The sequence below is a fragment of the Ambystoma mexicanum genome, chromosome 9 (assembly GCF_040938575.1).
Source record: "Ambystoma mexicanum isolate Mex_15411 chromosome 9, UKY_AmexF1_1, whole genome shotgun sequence".
Taxonomy (NCBI): Eukaryota; Metazoa; Chordata; class Amphibia; order Caudata; family Ambystomatidae; genus Ambystoma; species Ambystoma mexicanum.
Window position 1 is genome coordinate 711,739,184 of NC_090931.1, and position 21,820 is coordinate 711,761,003.

The following is a 21,820-nucleotide window of genomic DNA, read 5'->3' on the forward strand; positions in this document are numbered from 1 at the left end:
ACTATCCCTTTCCAACTCTACCACACTTACCATCCACAGCATGTACAGACCACCCGGTCTACCGCTTTTCATCGAGAAAGATATTGCACTTCTCCTCTCCAATGACACAAAACCCTTATCTACAATCATCGTCATGGGGGACGTCTACCTAGGCCTAAACAGCCAGTCTGATAACCTTGCCCACACTATTGAAGCACTGGGGTTTACCCACCGCATCACAAGCCCTACACACAACAAAGGCTGCACGATAGACCGGCTGGTCGACTTTAATTTTAACTCCCAAATCACATCCAACTCCCAATGCCCATGGGCCGCCCTGAATATCATCTCATTCACCATCCCCCAAAACAATCAATTATGTGTAACGTTGCAAACTGCGCCAGCTGTCTTCTCCAGAAACGCTTGGAACATCACCCCCGCAAACGTACTCCCACTGCTGTAACCAATACTGAACTACCAACACATAGTCTGCGACCTTATGTCCATGGTAGAACAGGTCAATCAAACACTCCACATATCCACCTCCAAGATTGCTCCACTGAAAATGCGCAAAACCAGATAGTTAGCTCACCTAAACCTCTGGTTTACCTCAAACCCTCGCCGCCTCAAAGCGAGCTGCCGAGACCCTGTGGAAAAAGTTGTCAACCGCTGCTAGCAAAGAACGCTTCTTCTCTGCAGCCAAATCCTACAAACAGGCCATCCTCTATACTAAATGCTCCACTTAAAACGAGCGAATACAAAAAGCTAATTCTGGCCCAAGAGAACTCTTCTCCACCCAGAGAGAACTTGAATCACCCACCGCCTCACCTGATAACTGCCTGGAAGACGCCACCTGGTGCTCCAATATTCAAAAGGCATTGCTGGATAAAATCGCCCTCCTGCAAACCAAAGTTGAGAGCAAAAAAAATAAACTGTCATGAACAGAAACACTGGCCACACCACCCCACTCCCACTGTCACTTGCTCCTTTCCACTTCCACCCAGTCACCATGCTAGAAGTCACCAAAATCATTAAAAAGCCTGAAGCCATCCAAATGCTAAGGCGACATCTGCTCAGCCTCCTTCATGAAGGACTGCGCAGTGGAGCTCACCCCATTCATTGCATCTCTCATTAAATCATTCTCCTCTGGCACAATACCTACCAACCTCAAAGACGCATGGGTCCTCCCACCCTGAAGAAGCCCACGTCGGACCCTAATATTCCCACAAACTACTGCCCCATTCCCCCAGTGCCCTTCCTACTCATAATTCTAGACCGAACGGCTTATCGGAAAATCCAGATATACCTTGAATCTAACAACCTCCTTGGCCTGAGGCAATCCGGTTTCTTGCCAGGACACGGAACTGAATTGCCACTCCTAGACCTATAAATTCAAATGGATGAAATCATAGACAAGAGGAATCTAGCCATACTCCTCTTACTCGACCTCTCTGCGGCCTTCGACTTGGAGGACCATAAAATACTATGCCAGCACCTCACCACAGCAGCCCACTTCTTCTCCAAAGCCACAACCTGGATAGAACCCTTCCTGTCCAACCGAACAATATGGGTCTTGTCCAAGACTGCCGCGCCCCAACAGCACTAGTCTCCTGCGGAGTCCCCCTAGGCTCCTGTGTCCCCCCAACATTGTCTAACATTTTCACTCAGCCCCTTTTTGACCTATTGGATGAGCAGGCTGTCTCCTACACCAACTAAACAGACGACACCCAAATCCTCCTGCTTATATCAGGCAATTACGACTTTGACACCATTTCCCTGAGCAAAATATACAAAATCACCCAAGCCTGATGGCCCAACATGGACTATGCTTAAATGATGATAAAATAGAGCTACTCCTCGTAAGAAGTCAATCACGACTAAGTAAACTACATAAGGACTATACATCACTCCTCATAGATGGGAACCCCATCCTAGTCTGCAAAGAAGTAAAAACCTTGTGGGTCTACCTAGACTTCTCACTCTCCCTAACCAGACACGTGAACGCAATCGCCTCTCCGGCAGCATAAACAACTAAACTCATCAGTGCCTGAAGGCCATTCTTCACCTCCGAGAGCTGCATCACAATAGCCAGAGCATTGCTTCTTTCTAAGAGCGACTACTGCAATGCCCTCTTTGCAGGCACAACCACCCGCTACATCAATAAACTCCAAGTTGTCCAAAACACCCTAAGCAGCCTTGAAAATCCCCAATAAAGAACACCTCGTCTGCCAGGCGGATAGCCCATTGGCTACCTGTCCGCGATTGTATTTTGTTTAAAACCCTTTCGCTAACACACAAATGCCTGGCTAAAACAGCCCCCTTACACCTATTTAATACATTCTCCAAATGTCAATCCACCAGACCCACCAGGATGACCCATTCCCGCTTCCTCTCCATCCCCAGATTCAAGCAAAAAAAAGCTGGCGGCCGCAGCTTCCCAGTGGTAGCTGCTAAACACTGGAATACACTCCCACTAGTACTAAGACCAGAGTCATCCCTCTGGTCATTCCGAAAACTACTCAAAATATGGCTATTCACACCAGACCAATAAACTTAAAGGGCATCACCTCGTTCGTCCACCACTGCTCATGTATGTGTTAGTACTCTGAGCGCAATCACATGTAACCAGCCACCAGACAAATGTCCAATGTTGAAATACCCAACCTACTGCTGTGATTTTATTATGTATTGATGTATCTAGCACACAGATGCCCTCGGGCTGGGAGCGCTCTACAAATGCTAAATAAAAATAAACACCTCGCTCCTCTGGCACACCCTTCATTTCCACCTTCTCCCCAAACTTCCACTATTACGCAGATGACACACAACTTGTCTTCAAACTATCCTCTGACCCTTTCCTCCATCATTCCGAATTGCCTATCTGCCATCCAGTTCTGCTGCACTTCCAATGGTCTCTGCCTCAATGCCAGCAAGACTGAGATCCTTCCTATTGGGACTCTTGCTCCCTTTCTTCCCCTCCCTCTGGCCATCCTCTATGGACTCTCCCACGTCTCCTTAATCCGAAGTCTGAAACCTTGGAGTCCTTTGAATCCTCTTTCCTTCCGCCCTCACATTCAGGCCCATGCCAAGAAGTCCCACTTTCAACTCTTCCTTCTCAAAGAAATTCTCCCTTTTCTCACTTTCCCCCAGAAGCATATTGTCTCTAGAGTTCTGGTTCTCTCTAGGCTAGACTACTGCAATAGCCTCTTCCTGAATCTACCCTCTTCCTCTCTACGACCCCTCCAGCTAATCCAAAATAGTTCAGCAAGACGTATCCTTGGCCTCAAGCCCAGGGACCGCATCTCTCCAGCCCTAAAAACTCTCCACTGGCTCCCGGTTGCTGTAAGGATCCAATTCAAATCCATCTGGATCCTCCATAAGGCTGTCTGGGGCCGGGGACCGCGCTATCTGCAACATGCTCTTACTAAATACTCCCCCTCTAGATCTTTACAGTCCTCTGGTACCAACTCTGTGAATGAAGCGCTTCGCTAAACAGTGATCGTTCTCTTTACTAAGCTGGCTCCATCTTATGGAACAGCCTCCCTCTTCCTCTTCGTCTTGAGCTGAATCTCCTCAAATTCCAGAAGCTCCTCAAGACTTTCCTTTTTACCTCCTCCCTCCTCTGCTAATCCCATAGTTGTTGAGATTGGTGGCCAGGGCCCTTATGTGTCCTTCTGGGCCCTGGCTTCTCACACCCAATCACCTCAGTCTTTGCCTGTTCCCAGCACTTGCCTTGGCATCCGCTGGCCTATGCCACTGCAGGTCTGCACTTACCTATTTATATGACCTCTCCCTAGCACTTTGTCCACTGCACTTACATCTGCTGCTAACGAACGAGCAGAGGCACTCCTAGCACTTACATCCACTCCCTTTTCCCCCTTTCCTCTCTCTTCACTTGTACGTTCTGAATGCTTACAAGGCCTAGTAGGTCCGTCTTTTTCCTTCAGTGTTTTATTTGTTTTCAATCCCATGTTCCCTCCCTGTTGCCCTGTGGGTGCTTTGAAACACAATTTACTTGCCGTATAAACGCCTAATAAATGCACAATAAATAAATATGTTTTCCTTCATACACATTTTGTCGAGTTTATAGTATGAGAGTCACATTAGGTTTTGGACACAGAATGGACAGTTTTACTTTGGACATTCTGACATTGACCGTAGTTCATTTTGTTGAGGCAGGGAAACCCCTCTTAGTGTTAGGGTAAGCGAGACATTTTTCCAAACCCCATTATTATTTAAGGACCAAAGTTTAGGGCACTAGAATGTAGGGACCACTGCGCTGACCAATCAGCTATTGGGTGCACCCTGCTGCTTGTGTGGGGGTTGAAGAGAGGCGGTGCCCTTTTGTCCCAAATATAGGTTTCCTGTTTTAGAATGTTAACCCTTATCACATGCCCTGGGTAACTAAATAAACATGACCGGATTATCTGGATACTGAAATTAACAGATACCATTAAATCAATTGAGATATTCTTTAATTCTGTAGCCAACACGTGTTTCGACCCTCATGGGTCTTTGTCAAAGCAATGCTCTATGGCATTATTGAATAGTTCGATGGAGTAAGATTACCCATGTAAGAGGCTTGATGTGATCTTGATGGTGGTCAGATGTAGAGTTATCAATGATAGTAGATGTCCTAGTTGGGTGCAAAGTACGATAGCTAGTGAATTCAATCTGCGCAAACAACAATTGATGACTGTATAGTATCCCCTGTGTGGAATATTTTCCTAATGGTACGTAGAACCATTCATCTTAAGGGAGCCGGATTGGGCCTGCCACATGGAGCCTTTCGGTGTGTGTCCCATTATTATTTAAATACAAGTATGTGGGCAAGAAACACAGCACCTGTGTCAGTCTTTCATGTCCGACTCCTCACACAAGACAGACTCCTGCTTCTCTGTGGTTATCTGAGATTGCATATGGTTATCTGAGATTGCATATACCGACACAGCATTCTGGATATTGAGAAATTCTGGTTATAATAAGTTCTAAAGTGCTCCAAAGATCTAGTATTTCAACATCATGACTTTCACGCTTTGTCTATTTGAGGTACATAAAGTAGATGGCCCTAACAACAACATAAATGCGATAAAACATATTTCCACTGTCACATGTGCTCCATTTTCTAAGTGCATAAAGCAAGCAATGTCAATGTTAGTGCTTTTCTCAACCATACTTCCCTTTGATGTTTTTAAACCTTTTAAAAGATCCCCAAAATAGGATTTGGTTAGTTTTCAGATATGGGCAGCATAATCAATACCTTTAACTATATGAACTGTTGGTTCATTAGACCGCACTACATATATTAGGCTGAGCATTTCTCTTAATTTTGTTTGTGGTTTCCATATAGCGCACATTGCAGGCAGGAGGCTGCTTCGGAGCTCTAAAGTTGTACGTGGGTAGGAAAATAGAGGTATTGAGGAAGGGAGGTAGAGTAAGGAAATCGAAAGTATGCAACAAGTTTGATTAGTTTGCCTTTTAAACAGGTGAGTCTTCAACGTTTTTCAACTGCAGTCTGATTAAAGAGCGTTCCAGCGTGAGCAGCAATCTATCCCTAAAACAATGGCTCCAGACTACAGTTAATCGTGAACCTCGAATAACGCAACCAAATATTAACCATTCAGCATAGTGAATATGTTTATCTTACAACACTGTCATGTTGAGTTTTTGGAACAGTTAAAAGTAAGTTGTTGGGCCAACCAATAACTAAAGATTAATTGTTGCAGAATATCAATCGTTGCAGATATCACAATGCCCGCAACGCCTGTCCCCCTTCCTTTCCCATTTTATTAATTTTCCTTGAGCACACCTTGATACCCTTTCTATGCTTCGTTATCTCTGTGATGAAGTGCCTTTATGACCATGTTGGTGGAAGGTGGGGGCGCAAAAGAGGTACTTCCTTCATAGGATAACGATCGATACTCGGGCCCCTGTAAGACAATTGTGAGAAAAGTGTGGCGCAGCGTTCCCATGGGGCCGGCAGCACTGGTGCACTCTGATCCTTTCGAACGGGTGATTAAGTTAGTCCCAAATCCATACAAATCAAAAGGGAGGACCTGCGCTAGATCTTCCCAAGACGATCTGCCAGTAGTTTAAGGAACAAAAGGGGGTTGGGAAGTCCGATATGGCAGGTGTAGTTCTCAAAGCTGCAGTCCAGATCCACCGAGGCCCAGAAAACCGATTTCTCAGTTGCCCATATGAAACTACCATACCTGGGTCCCATTCAACCAGAAGGAGGCTGAAACCTCCTAGAGGCTAGAACCCTATAAACCCTCAAGGACTCATTAGTAGATGGTGATGGTAGGAGGAGGTGCTCCTTTGGTTCTGAATGGAGAGCGGAAGAAAAGAAGTGAAGAAGTAGGAGGCAGGAGACTGGAGCTGAGTCCCTAGAGCCTGGGAAGAGCAGGAGCCAAAGGCTGGAGTAGAGACACAGAAGGCTGGTGGTAAGGAGAAGAAAGGAGTCTTCAGGGAGGACATATGCTGCAGAACAGCAGACCCAAAACATGGGGAGTTAGGAGACCCAGTGGGCTGGGAGAAGGAGGACCAAGGAGGCTGGGGAAAGGAAGGTCCAAAGAGTGGCAGAGACTGGGGAGAAGTGGAGAACTGTTGTGGTTATCAGGAAAGTGCCCAAAGTGGTGAAGAAGGTATCCAAAGGGTTAAAGAAGTTGGGACATTTGGAAGGGATTTGGACTATCTTAATTGGTCTGAGAGAGGGCCCAAAGGGGTGACCAAGTGAGGAGAATGAACAGCTATTGAAAGAAACTATTGATGAAAGATGGGTGAGGAAAGAACACAGAGTAGGGGAAAAGTGAAGCAGAGTAGGTAGAGGAAGTTTTGAATACCTCACTCCTACCATCTGTCTACTATCCCTTTTGGTGTTCTCACTCCTCATCGTTCTTCACTCCATCCTTTGTTACTTGTCCTTCCTCTGTGCTACTCCTCCCTCCTCCAGACTACTCTTCCTTTCTCCAAACTGCTATGCCCCCTCCCCAAAGCTTTGCTAATGCCATCCTCCACACTATTATTCAATCCTTCACACTACTCGAGCACCCTCATTTCACCTATTAACATCCAATTCACAATTTCTTTCCCTGGCCACCCTGGCCCTGTCTTCTCCACCCAGGGCATGTGTGTAATATGTAAAGTCATGAGTAGTGGGCTAAGCCCTGCCCACTTTTTCTGCACGGGCTTGCAGCATACTGGAGATATCCGCACTGGAAGGCCAGTGCCCACATTCATGTTCCGGTAACCGGTTCCACGCGGTCTACCAGTAAGTATATTAGGGAAAGGTGTGTCCTTTTCCCCTCTTGGTCCCTGTGATCTAGGGGGCCTCTGGGTTATTGTGAAGGCTTGCCTGCTTTGGTTGGCAGCTCCACAAGGTCCTCTCCGCTGTGCTTATGGAAGTGGCTTCTCTCTCTTTGTTGCAAGGAAATGTCGCCTTAAGTGTATGCTTGAGGCAGTGTTTCTTCTTGTTTTCCCATAAACGTCCCTCCCCTCTACAGCCGATAACTGCAGCGGTCAGGCGATACCTGTTCTATCTTCAGTTTAATGTTTTTTCTTTACTTCGGATTCTGATGTGGGAGCTCTGAAATTGATAGAAAGCCCGGACAAGTATCTGGCATAGGAGGCAAGGCTGCATAGAACAACGGTATGTATGAAAACATGCTGACACAAGGAGGGCAGGAACTGGAAACTCTCTGCTGCCGTGCTCATCCTCAGGTGGATGACTGGCTTTGGACATCTCCGTAATCACTCCACCTGTCTTTTAAACTAGTTCTGAATCCTCTTTGACAAGGCCAGAGTATGGGCCTTGTAACATAGAGCGCTAAGAGTCGAGGAGAACAGACTCTGAAAACTGTGGAAACTTGAGATTGACAGCTGAAGATTAGAGACCCTGAGAATTTGGAAAAATAGGGTGCAGGAACCCCTTACAATCAGGGACAGAGAGCATATAAGCGTTCTGCGTTAACATCTAGCCCCTGAGTGTACAGAGTACTGGCAGAACATTTGTGGTAACACTTTACTTTCAAGAGACGATTTTCTTTAGATACGTTTTCAGAGCATTGCCCAAGCGAGAAGAACCATCCTGACAATGTTTATTTTAATGAACACACTATTTGTTTATTTTTTTTATTGTTTGAGTCCAAACAAAAATTGACCTTTCACAAAAATAAACAAGAAAATATAATTCATTTATCATACTATGCATACATTAAAACATTGAGAAAGAACGTAGGAATAAAATAAATGACATAAGAAGCAAACAAAACATTTTTTGCTAGAAATTCTAAAATCCTTCCAATTGATTACAGGTGCAATTCTGGATAAATTATACAACAAAAATAGAAAGAACCAGAATTAAAATGGTTAATGGCTCATATCACGTTTACAGTCCCACCAAGGTCAGCTCTTTGAACAATTTTACAATTGCAGTTGTCAATAAAGATTAATTTCCAGAAGCTGCCCTTTCCCAGATACAATGTGTGGCCAACCACCAAACCTGTGAAATGAAACGGGACAGATGTTGTAGTCTCATTTCCCTTGTACCAGTGCAGTCGATAAACCGATGCCTCAACGTTTGTGAACAGGCATCCTCACATCACAGGTATCATCAGGGAAATCTCTTTTCCTGATATAGCAAATTTCACGAGTAGGCTGAAAGTTCCGGCAAAATCTTAAGAAATCAGATCTTAGCCTAGAATCTGGGATTTTCTTCAAGTACATGGGAAGAAATGATCTAGGTTTGGTGATAGCAGTTAGAGACAGAGACCTTTGAGGTTCACATAGCAGCTATGGTGCTGATCCAATCCAGCCTTTTTAAACACTCCTTAACCTTCATTGGATTGTCAATCAAAGTCTCTTCCGTGCAGTCAGCCTCCAATAAAATTCTTTTACAAAGCATCTTCAGGTTTACTAAGTAGTGATTTGAAGAGTCCTGAAGAGCAGACGACACGTCCTCATATAGTGAAATTGATGGGGGGAAACGGGATCAATCTATAAAGAGAAATCCATCTCCACTCCATCCATGCCACAAGCGATTGTAGGCCCAATTCGTACCTTACACAAGCGATAGGCACAGAACTGGGCAAACTGAGAACACACTTCCAAATTCTGCCCTCCAGTCTATCCGAGTCTAGCAGATGAGACAAAGGATCTGTATTGAAACCAAACAACAACGCAGGGATGACTTTACCTGATAACAGGGCTGGTGGGGGAGGAGGGAAAACTTGCAAAACTTATTTAGGATTTTTATCATCTGCAAGCCGAACTGCATAATCTTAGCCTCAAGAATATCTATCGCATGGGCTTTCGTTGGGAAGGATCGAACCATTGTTCCCAAATAAGTGACCTCTTTTGCAATCGGAATACTCTGATCGTCCATGGTCCATGTCAAGATGTTTAAATACCAGAATCTTCGGCTTGAGGGGATTAACCTTCAGGTCATTAAGTTGTGTGTATTTTTGGAGTGCAACAAACATTCGCTGTAGACCTATTTGCGTATAATCCAATAGGATAATAACATCGGCGTACGCCATCCAATTTATTTTGGTCTTTCCAATCTTTGGATTGGCTAACGCTGAATCCTCTAACCTCTGTGACAAATCAGACAGATATGGAATAAAAAGGAAAGGGATGATAATACACCCCTGTCGTACCGCCTGTGTATTTTAATGGGTTAAGATAGTTTACAAGATCTGTTTTAATTTGCAGTACTGATTCCCTGTTAAGTTCGATTACAATGGCCAGGAGATTTTCCGGTAAGCCCCAGTTGTTTCCAGAGATGCCCTCTGTTGATCGTATCGAAGGCTTGTGACATATCAATCTATGCCCCGCTATTTATCTTGACCAATCCTGTACACATTTAGTAATAAAATCCATTGTTAACCCAGTTTGTTGGGCCGTTTGTTGATCAATGTCCATTGTATAACAGTCCCACTGTAATCCTTCTGAAAAAACACTCTCTCACTCTTCAGTGTCCCTCCCACCCTCCCCTTTTGTTACTCTGATGTTCTTTCTCTACACTTAGTGTAATCCACTCTTCTACTACACTCCTCTCTGCACTACTACTACTCTCTCCTCTCAGCACTACTACTCTCCCCTCTCCACACCACTATTAAACTCCTCTACCCATACTACTACAACACTGCCCTCCCCACACTACTACAGAACTCCAATCTCCACACTAGTGCTACGACTACACTCCACTCGCACCTTCTCCCACAGGTCACTCTCCTTTCACTTCCTCAGTCACCTTCTCATTCACTCCCTACTCTCCCCATATTAGTCCACACAAACACACACACCTTGCACACTCACTGAAACCCAAGTACCACTTTTTCCCACCAACCACCCTCACCTTGCACACTCCTTCAACAATCCTCCTCTACACTATCCTACACTTTCCTTCCTCTGGTTGGTATTTAGTCCTCCTTCTCCCTCAACCTCACCCAAATAACCCATAGCTTCCTGTTTCCTGTGCCCTCTTTTATCCTCCCGTTCCCCCTCCATTGGCACTCTGCCTCACCTGGTTCTCTGAGCTATCCGCTCTTTCCTTTCCCCAGGTTGTGTTTCAGGTAAGCAAACGCATAAAAGAGATGCTAAGCATCACCCCCTTCTCGTGCGTGGGTCTGTCGGCTCTAGGCAATGATGGGCTGCTGTAATCCCTTTAAAAATCCCAGTTCATGTGGCGTTTGTCCAGCGTTTTTAACATGATGGTTTGCCAAGGAGGCCGCTCTCCGTCCCCTCGCAGGTAACCATATTGTCTCTGGGTTTTGCTGAAGGCATTGTGCTTGTCTTTGTCGCAGAGCGCGTTTGCTCGGCTGGACCTCTGAATGGATTGCTCTGGGGCACAGCAACTCCCTGCTATCTCTCTCGCGGGCAGGGTGCTCACTTATTCTTTCACCGCCAGGCAAGCTGGATGTTGAAGTTCTAGGGGACAGAAAACACTGTCCAGCAGGTGGTAATCCTTTCATGCAAGCTGGTACAATCAGAAGGAAGGTACAGGTACTGTGGCCCTCCCAATTCCCACACCTCACCTCTGGGGCAGGACTAGGCCTGCTGGAACTCCTGGTAGGCCTACAAACCTAGGACCCTGTCGGATGTATGTTGGGGAAACCCATTTTTTTGAAGCAGTTAAAATGAATGTCGCTGCTAAAAATTCAACCAGCGGCATTCCTGCCATTTAAAAAATAAGTGTAAAAACACCCTGTCCCACTCATTCCTATTTTCTTCCCTCCCAACACCAACTATTCGTTGCCCCTTGCCTCTCTGTTTTGGGTGTTGGAGGGGTGGGGAATTAGAAAAGTCTCCACCTGCATTTTCATGCAGCAGTATTCAGCCGCTGGCATTCTTATCTAGAACGATCCTACTGAGCCAAGAGAACAAAAACACTTCCATTTCAACAAGTCTTGCTTTATTGAATCACATAGCTGTGGATAGTAAGAGTTGTAAAGTCGACTTTAATGAAAGGTGATGTTGAAACTACCACCATAAGAACTTCCTCTTCCTGCATCCCAGTGTCATTTTGAGTACCTCAGATTTGAAAGGTGTGACAGGGACAAGGTGCTTGACCCTGTCGGGGTGAACAGGAACAGGAACCGGGACCTTTCCTGACCTTGGGTAGGTGGCCTACAAGGGTCTGTGCCAATCCTTCCCAAAGGCGGGCTATGGGAGTTAGGCTGGCCCCAGTTCCTGAATCCCCTATGCATGGCTTGACTATTGATACTTGATATCCTTGCACCCTCATTTCTGGCCAGAGTTTTCTTTGTTTTATTTCAGAACTATGAGTACTACAATACAATGCTTGTCTGGGAGAGCTCGGCGGAGTACTAAAGGAAGCAAACAGCCCTAATAAATATTCTGGCACTCCGGCACCTCAAACCCAGATAAGAGAAAATTAACTCCCCAAGCCTCGGATGCACACCAAACTAGCAGCAGGGAGGGGTGGGGGGGGGCGAACAACCGAGAATGAAATGCTGTGCATGGAAAAGAGGGAGGGATGAGCGGAATCTCTATTGCTGTGCACTGTGATTACCCAATCCCGGGCAAAAGAACAGATTTAGATTGGACCCCGGAGTAAGGTGGGATGTGGTGTCATGAAAGGACAAAGGCAGTTATGGCAAGGAAAACATGCACAAGATCACACAGTGAATATATTTGTATGGAACCACATACACTCAAGAACCAAGATACATGTACACTAAAGCCCAGGATGTGCAAGTCGAATTTGATAAGAGTACAAATGTATGAAAAGGGATGTGGAGTAAGCACTGTAAAGCTCCTTATGATTACAAGGAACGTCAGCAGGTATATCACACAGAAGGTAAAGGAACTGGAGCAGGGAAACGAAATTACAAGTGCAAAATCTTCCTCCCTCCCCACCAAGGGAAGGAAAGGAGAAGGGTACAACATAGGAAATCTCTCAATGAGGGCTATCTAAAAGATCAAGGTGTTAGGGAGAATTCTCTGTTTAGGCTGAATTTCCTAACCTAGTGAGTCCCCCAGCGGCTTTGCTGGATTTTTGGGGTTTATTTTCTTCTCCTGCCAAGAGTGGGACTCTTTTACCCTCACTCTTGGATATGATTCGAGTGTATTCTTGTGACTTGTAATGTGCTTATGGGCTTTGGGGTATTTTTCCCCATAGGCTATCATTGGTTTTTGTATGTGTGTTACACAGCACCCTCAGTGCAGTAACACAGGGGTGTCATAGTGACCCCCAAACATAGACTCCATACCCTGGGACTGACTACTGTCTCCCTGGGCATGTAAAGTCACCATTGACTTTACTAGTCTTAAATTGTGAACAGAACCAGTACAAACCATCATACTGTGGAAGTACTGGTAGGGGCAATTAGATTGCCCCTGGGTCTGTTTGTCGAGGGGGTACTGTCCCTATCCTCCCTCGCCGAGTTTCTGGCTGGTGGCAGTGGATACCACGGAAATATTCCACCGGAATATTTCCCAATGGGATTTCCCATTGATTTTAATGCACCACTTTTTGGTGCAATGTTAAAGATACCGCCGGTTTATTTATTTAATATTAATTCACTGGTTGGGATTTTTTGCCAGAACTCGCCGCCAAAATGGTATCTGGGTTCACTTCAGTAACCCTGAACCCGAGTCGAGCCTTTGTTCCACTTTTGGCAGGCTTCTGCACAGAAGCCCTCCAAAGTGGTGCCACTGTGTCTGGGTCTACAGGATGTGTGGGAGGGGGATTTAGGCACCCTGGACTGAGTTGCCTTGGCAACTCAAGTCGCACTCTTGTGTGATTGGCCCAGTGGTGAGCCCCCCGGCTCACCACTTAGCATGTTTGAGTGACAGCTAGGACTGGTGAATGGGGGTTTGCTGCATAAAAGCAGGGCTTTGGGGACTGGAACTTCAGAAGTCGCCACAGGACCTAAGAAGCCGAAGAGGGAAAAGCTGAGCCGCCCTGCCACGACGACACCACCGGTGGAGCCCTGCGGAACCGTCTCACCACTTCCCGACGACAGAGGAGATCTCCAGTCCGGAGAGTCTTCTTCCCTTGACTGGTGGGGACAACCAGTTTTTGCCTTCTTTTCACCTCCCTGGAGCATCTCGTGGCCGCCTTGCCTGTGCCAAGCACCCCGGAAACTGGAATACCACTTTTTACCTCTACCGCGAAAGAGGGGGTAACATCCTTTTAACAGGAAAACTCCACGGCTGGTTTCTTCCCTGGTAGTGCAACGACCTTCAGCCTTCCTCCACGTCGAGATCTTCTCTTCCTCTGGACGACGCCGCGACTTGCACCCACTACCAGGAACAACTGCCACCGCTGGAGGATCCTTTCCATTTTGAAGGTACTGTGTTCCGCCCAGCTTCCCTTGCCACCGATTGTATGGGGTAGATTTAGCCCTCGGCTCCCGAACCTGGGTTAGCCTGGGACACCCTAACTAAACTTTTCTAAGCTTAACAGAACTTTTCTACTCACCTGTAAAGACTTTTGAGACTTTGTGACATTGTGTGATCTTGGGCATATTTGGCCTGGCTCTCCCTAAAGTGGGCCTGGCACTGAACTTCCTTGCTCCTCAATAGACTGCCTTCTCTAATACTTACTGTGGTTTTCCGAAAAGTGTTTTGCTGTATTGCTTTCTTAATTCTGCCTTTTCTCCCCCTTTTTAAACAACTTGTTGGAGTGCCATCTAACGTTAAGCGCTCACCTCTGTCTGAAAATAAGTGGTGTTAACTAAGACTTGTCCAACAAATAACTAGGGATGCACATATAGTAATTGGGACTGTGTTTTGAACTTACTTACCTTTTTCTGTGCTAGTGTAATTTACAAGTGTGTCTTTTAAATAAATAATTATATACTTTTACACAAGCTCTGGTCAGTGTTTGCTTGTGCTACTGTGCCTCTGTACCTATTCTGTATGCTCTGTATACTGCCTAACTCTTCTTGAGGGGAGTCTGACTGCTCAGCCACAGCTACCAAGTGAATCTGTGTGGTACAGACTGCTACCAAGTGGGTTTACTGCCAAACACCTGTAGTCTTAAATCTTTTGCATGGTCCCAGAGGGAACTGCACATGTTTCTGCCTAACACAAGGTTACACTGCAGAACAGGGCAAAGTCAAAGAAATAAACAACACAGACAAACTGGGCTGCACAGGAAAAGGAAAGCACTGGAAAGTACTAAATGCAAAACATAGCAAGACCAAATGGGAATCCAGGAAGCAGAAAGTACTAATAAGTACACTCAATTAAAATCCAGGGATCCAGGAACAAGAAATAATAAGCAAGGAACTAGTTACTAAGCATCTGAACCAAGAACAAGCGACCGGTCACAAATGCAATCACTCCAAAAATAAACCAATACTTAGGCTTTTAAAGCTGGCTAATGGTTGCACGTCGCAGGTATAGTGTTTGCTAGCACCTGCCAGCCACAGGTGCTCCTTTTCCTCCACTCAAACTTGTCCTGCAAGGTTGGAGATGAAGCAGTGTACCAGGCACTCTGGTAAACATAGTCTTTTGATTAAAACGGCATACTGGCTGCCAAAATCCTGTAATGGATCCAGAAGGGAAGTGAAATGGAAAATATGGATTTAGAGCTCCCAAATCTCTACAGCACTGTCTCATAAGGAAAGCCCAATAAGGAATAAACCCCAGTTCAGGATCCAAGTAGTGGGAACAAGCGCAAAGGGAGCAAATCGTGACATGTGGACCCAATGGAGGGAGGAGGGAAGGATTAATCAAAGTCACAGGTATTAAAGACCCGCTGAAGCAAGACACATTGAAACGTGTTCGGGGAGGTCAGGAGTTGTGGAAGGAAGCCGAGAGACCAGGGAAGGATGGAAGATGGAGCAGAGTACTGAAGAGTCTGTTAGGAATTGGATGAGTGATTTTGAGGTATGCGTGTGAGATTGAGTGGTACCAGGTGGAAAGAATGAAGCTGTGATTTTAAGAGTGTAAGTGAGATTGAGTAGTTGTCGAGAAGGGTGCAAGCGGTAGTAGAGGGGTAGGGTGATAGTGTGCAGGGTGACGGCGATAGTGGATGGTGAGACAGAGCCACAGACACAAACCCCAATGTGTAGAAACTGTAGAAGTCCTGCATTAAGTGTAATATCTATGTCCAGTACATTAATTGGAGGGAGAGAGGGGCAAGAGAGACATAGGAGGCTGGATGGGGTTGTGAGAGTGAGGGACACAGTGTGAGGAGAGTTCCAGAATGCCTGGAGCAAGGAGGAGGATGATATTGTGACACTGCCACTGGATGCTGAGGTGTCTTATGTGGAGGTGCAGGGAGGGGCCAGGGATGTGGGGAAGATGGCACCTGATACATAGGGACTAGAAAGAGAGGAAGGAGGTGGTGAAGAGCCTGATTTGAAGAAGTAGTAGTGAACAGAGATGAGGTGATTAAAGTGGAGGGTGTCGAAAGAGAGAGGTGGACAGTAGCACAAGGAGACGAAGAAAGGAGACTAAAGGTGGAGGGCAGAAGAGCGGGGTATGTTAAATCCTGAAAGAGTTGAAGCAATATTTTGGGGAGAGGCAAACCCTAAGTCTTCAAAGGGGGAGCTTGGAACACATGGAGGAGCGCACATTTGGCAAAGCATGAGGAGGTGTAAGTGATATACGTGGATAGGGAGGATGAGGAGGAATTAACACATATAGGGGCAAATGAAACGTCTCTCTAAGTAACTCGCCATGAAATATGCAAGCCGTTATCCATTGTAATTTAAAAAATATGGTTTTAGAAAAGTACATCTTGGCAGGATTTGCAACATGTTTTCAGCTGCCTGTTGCCTTTGTTCATGATGTTCGACTCAGTGGGCAAATCTTTGGCATGTAAATACAAGTCCCATCAACTACTGCAGAAATGAGTCTAGTCGCCAGCTTCCTGAACTCCTGTATGACAAGATATTTCCAGGAAAGATGATTGAATGTGTCTCTGAATCTGCTGCAACTTGCTTTTAATCTGTGTTAGAAATGCTCCCATGTTGTACTTCATAGCAGTAATATGCCCATTTTGCGCTTCAATATTGAAACCGTATGCCATTTTTTATTTGTATGTAAAAAATGTAAAGCACTGTGGTCTATGCATCTAAAGCCAATCCTGAGAGCAGCAGGAGTAATGACTGCTCGGATGCAATGTCTTGTTGGGCTAATACCCAAAATGTGTTGATTGTTGGCAATGTCGCAAAATACATCCACCGTGCTTGGCTGGGGAGAACACATTTCTAGTGGAATCATGTTACCAGGGGGGACTCTACCCGTAAGCATTCCTTGAACAGTGTGAATTTTGATTTTATGTGAGGGAGCTTCAGATAGATTGTCATCCAGGGCTGTGAGTTGTTCGCTCCCTGTTTTATTATCTATTTTCATCAGAACTGTTTTAAAATCTTATTACATTTCTTGTTTTCATTATGCTTATTTGTATGCTGTATCTATGTATGATGCTTATGTAAATGCTTCTTTATGACCTTGAGCCGAATAAAGATTTGAAATAGCAGTAAGGTCTGTGTGATGTAGGAATAGTATCAGTTGAAATGTAAGTGCAAATGTACTGGAAAAAACATTGCTTCTTCATTGATCTTTTTCAGTGCTATTAAAGTCCTCCTTGACCTTCTTGGTATTTATTTCTTTCCTGTCTGTAGGACTCATGAAATGGCCACAGATGACAAGTCCTCTCCAACATTGGATTCAGTCAGCGAACTACCACGATCCCCAAGCAGCCCCTCCCACCTAACCCATTTTAAACCACTGACCCCAGATCAGGAGGACCCGCCTTTCAAATCGGCCTACAGCTCTTTCGTTAATCTCTTTCGCTTCAGTAAAGGTACGGTTAGATTCTTATGGTGGGTGGGTTGCATCCTCATTGTATCATTAAACTTCATGCTAAGTCTCGTTATTTAAAATGTAGGGAGTTGGCACTACAGGTGATCTTTATTACTGCTTCAGAGGGTAGATAAGACCAAATAAAAGGAGAAAATCCTTATGCACATATCATCACAATTCAATACTAGAGAAAACCTTAAAAATGATCATTAGTCAGACTAATTGGAAAAAAAGGTTTTTATTTCATTACACTCCTAGTTATCATGAATGTCATTGAGTGTCCCAATTAATGAGAGTTGTATCAACAGAGACAAAGCTACAGACAAATCACAACTCACAAATACATAATATACAATCACAATGTATTCAGTAATAAATACAAAAAGCACTTGTTGCCATTGAACAAACTAACAAACTAACGTAATTAATTCAATAATGTTATATGTGTTTACTATCAAAAAGAGAAATTGGTAATCTGAAACCAGCAAGACCTTCAATCGATATATGCTAAAACAAATTTTAACAATTAGTATAGGGATCTGTAGTTGTCTGGTTCAACTAGAGAGTTAACTTTCTTGCCCGCCGTTGACTAGGAAGGCGTGCAGGAGCCCTCCCTCACCAGCCTCATGCCGCCAATCCACGACATCTGCCTGCTGCAATCCTCATCTCTGGTAAGGCCTACTGCGTAAACCTTGCCCTCCCGCACTACCCTACATCAGAATTTCTTTACCCCCAGCAGCCTACAACCAAAGATTTCTTCCCATCTGCCTGCTTGCCGCAATTTTTGCATGCAGGTGCCCACGAGATCCCTCTAAGATGGCCGCTGCGCTTTGTGGCTATCCCGTTGCTTAGCAACGCTTACAACACACCTCCGACGCTGCAGAGGCTCCTGATTGGCCTCCAGAGCCCATTTACTTCACCCGGAAGCACCGGAAGATGAGAGCCGGCAGCCCGACCCATGAAGGCACGACTACAAAGGCACACCGACTGTCTGCGGCTGTCCGTGGAGGGACGCCGGCAGGGACACTCACAAACGGAAGTACATTCCCGAGGCAAAGGCCTACTACGCACATTGTTAAACCATAGTCGTGTCCCCCCTGACTATCAATCCCCACCACAGCTATCGACTCCACGGGCTCGAAACACCCATTGTTAGCAATAATACTAATTCCACCGTCCACGCCAAACAGTGTTCTGGATATTGATGAACTATGCACAACGTGCTCTCCTACCTTTATTGGTAGCACTTGAAACAACATCCCTCTGTTAGAGTTAGAACTTGCCTAGTCTGCCAACTATGATATGATGAATGGACTACCCTATTCTGCAAAATCTGTACCCAAGCATTTTGTTCTGTGCCATAGACTATGCCCTATCATTTTGAACTAGCCTATCCTGTAAATTCTGTGCCCTAGCATTTGGTACTGTGCCTTAGACTATGCCTTAGCATCTTGAACTAGCCCATTCTGCAAAATCTGTGCCCTAGCAACTGAACTCGTCTATCCTGATAATTATGTTTTAGTAATCCGAACTAGCCTACTTTGTTAAATGGTCTCCCTACACTATTTGCAGGAAACTGAACTAGCCTAAACTGCAAAACTGGACTTTAGCTATTTGAACTTGTCTACTCTGCCATTCCGTACTTTAGTCTATTGAACAAGCGTACCAGGGTGCTTCCCTACCCACTGGCAGTATCCTAGACGGTGCTACCTCAACACAGTCCTACTAAGGACCATCCTAGACCGGATCTTCATGACCTCCACCACTCGCCCATACCTCCCACCTGTACCGGGCTCAGCCATGACAGAGCAGGTACCAGTATTCACGAAGGACCCTTTGACCCCACCACCACTTAGAAACTCTAGCATTACAAGGACATCCATCCTTAACACTCACATCCTGAACACCTTTAAAACTTACAAACCGTGCACCACCACCTGTAGAAATCAGAGACTGCGATCCAGACTACCCAAATTATTTGAACCTCTCCCCACGTCCACGACCAACACTAATATTAGGAATTCATGCCCATCAATTAATTGCCAGAAGAACAAATCACTCAATGTGCATCTCGAAAATAATACAATCAATCAGTTCCCACTAATACCACCAACAGGAAAGACAGCTCCACATCTCAAGGGGGCCTTAATAAATGCCCGCTCTCTAGTGGCACGCACCACTGAAATAGCTTACCTTATACTTTCAGAAGAGTTTGATTTCCTAACCATCACCAAGTCATGGCTGCACACTGCAGCTGGCCCAGCCATTATGCTCGCAGTCCCAGAGGATTACACAATACTCAGAGCTGACAGAACGGCGACCAGAGGTGGAGGCATAGCTATAATAGCCAAAACGAACCTAGCTATGAGACTAGCTCCCTCATCTGATGTTAAATCATGCAAATCCTTGATCGCCAAGTTACTGATCTCCGGTTCCAATACCCTTACCATCCACTTATACAGACCCTCTGGCCCCATTGGCTTGTTTGAAAAGGACATAACCACCATCCTCTCGGACAACCAAAAAAAACTCCTCACAAGTCCTTCTGCTAGGTAACTTCAACCTAGGGCTTAATGACCCCAAAGACCAGTAGGCAGAACTAATTGGGCTTCAGTCAAAGAGTATCTTTTCCCACCCATAACAAAGGAAGAACCCTTGATTGGGTGGCAGACTACAACTGTAAAGCCACTATCACGTCCACCACCCCACAATCGTGGACTGACCACTACCTCCTAGCATTCTCTCTAGAAGCCATAAAACCGTTCCCCAAAAACAACCCATTGGCCCCCTCTATACCCACCAGGAATAAAAAAGAACCATCACAGTCGTGAAACTCGCACCCCTAATACTACCAACACTAAATTCTCTTCCGGACTCCACCGACCCCTCCACCCTAGTCGAGGAATACAAAAAAATAATGACTGAAGCCCTTGATACCATTCCCCCTTTAAAATCCAGAACCTACAATGCATTTGAACACCTGGTTTTCTCCACACCTTAAATCACTAAGGCTAGAAAAAAGAAAAAGCAAAGCTATTTGGAGACAACTACCAATGGATGACAACCGGTCCAATATATCCTCCCTCTACAAGAAGGAAATACTCCTAGCCAAACATGACACTTGGAACAAGAGAATTACGCAAGCCAACTCGAGAATAAAAGAATTATTAATAATCCTTAAAGAATTTAAATCCCCAATAACCGACCCTGACATTTGCGTGAAGGACAAAAACTGTTGCACCAGTATTCAAAAAGCGATATCTAATAAAGTAGCAACGCTACAGGATAACATTGCCAAAAAAAAGACAACCTCCATAACCCAGCCCAACAACCCAGCAAGACCACATCCACACACAAACCCATTCATCGCTTCAACTTCACCAAAGTTTCCATCCTAGAGGTTGAGAAAATCATCCTCACTCTTAAGCCGCCCACCTGCCAAGGAGACCCATGCCCTTCCCAAATCATTAAAGATGCTGCCAGAGACCTAGCACCCTTCATCTCGAAGCCCATCAATGCCTCCTTCTCCACTGGCACTGTCCCTAACAACCTTAAGGAATCTTGGGTACTCCCACTACTCAAAACAATCTCCAGACCCCTACACACCCACTAACTATAGACCCATCACCATACTTCCCTTCCTGCTCAAAATATTAGATAGGGTAGCATACCTCCAAATTCAGAAATACCCCGAACAAAATCATCTCTTAGGAGTCTGCCAGTCAGACTTCAGGCCCCAACACGGAACCAAAACAGTGCTGATAGATCTTAAGGCTCAAATGGACGCACTCGGGGCAGTGGTAAAACCACCCTGTTGCTCTTGCTCTACCTATCAGCCGCGTTCGACTTGGTAGACCACAAAGTCCTCTGTAACCACCTGGACACTGCTGTGCATTTCTCACAGGATGCCATTGGCTGGATACAATCCTTCCTGAAAGGCAGGACCATGCAGGTCTTCTCACCTACAGCATTCGCTGACCCCATTCCCATCACCTGCCTCTGGGCTCATGTGTGTCACCCACCATGTACAACATATTCACTTAGCCCCTTTTCGATGATCTCAATGGTCTTGGTATCACCTACACTAACTATGCAGATGATAATCAGATCCTCTTACCGCTGACGGGAGATTATGACAAGGATTTGGCCTTGGTGAACAGTGTGTACTTCCTCATCCAGGTATGGATGGCCACCCATAGTCTATGCCTGAATGATGACAAAACTGAGCTCATCATCCTTGGCACCTCCCCTAATATTAACAAACTCAGCCACAAATACAAAAGATTTGACATAAATGGCAACACAATCAAAGTTGCCAAAGAATTTAAAACACTTGGCTTCTACTTAGACTCCACCCTCTCCTTCACCAAACAGGTCAACTCCATGGCCTCCGCCACTGCCTACACCTGTAAGCTAATCGGAGCAGCTAAGCCCTTCCTCTCTATGCCCAGTTGCACCACGTTGGCCAGAGCCCTGATCGTTCCGAAACTGGACTACTGCAAAAAAGATCACATCTCAGAGACAAGGAGAATGAACTGGCCCACCACCAATG

The 21,820-nt window shown here is 45.5% G+C and overlaps 1 protein-coding gene across 7 annotated transcripts in view; it reads left to right on the plus strand.

Annotated features, from left to right (window-relative positions):
* PIKFYVE (phosphoinositide kinase, FYVE-type zinc finger containing) overlaps window positions 1-21,820 on the plus strand; it is a 1,728,392-nt gene that overhangs the window by 168,643 nt on the left and 1,537,929 nt on the right. For all 7 annotated transcript variants that reach the window (XM_069615611.1, XM_069615606.1, XM_069615608.1 and 4 more), the window contains one exon: window positions 17,088-17,269. In XM_069615611.1, the coding sequence (XP_069471712.1) occupies window positions 17,098-17,269 (172 nt within the window). In that variant the 5' untranslated portion in view covers window positions 17,088-17,097. The remainder of the gene's footprint in view (window positions 1-17,087; window positions 17,270-21,820) is intronic.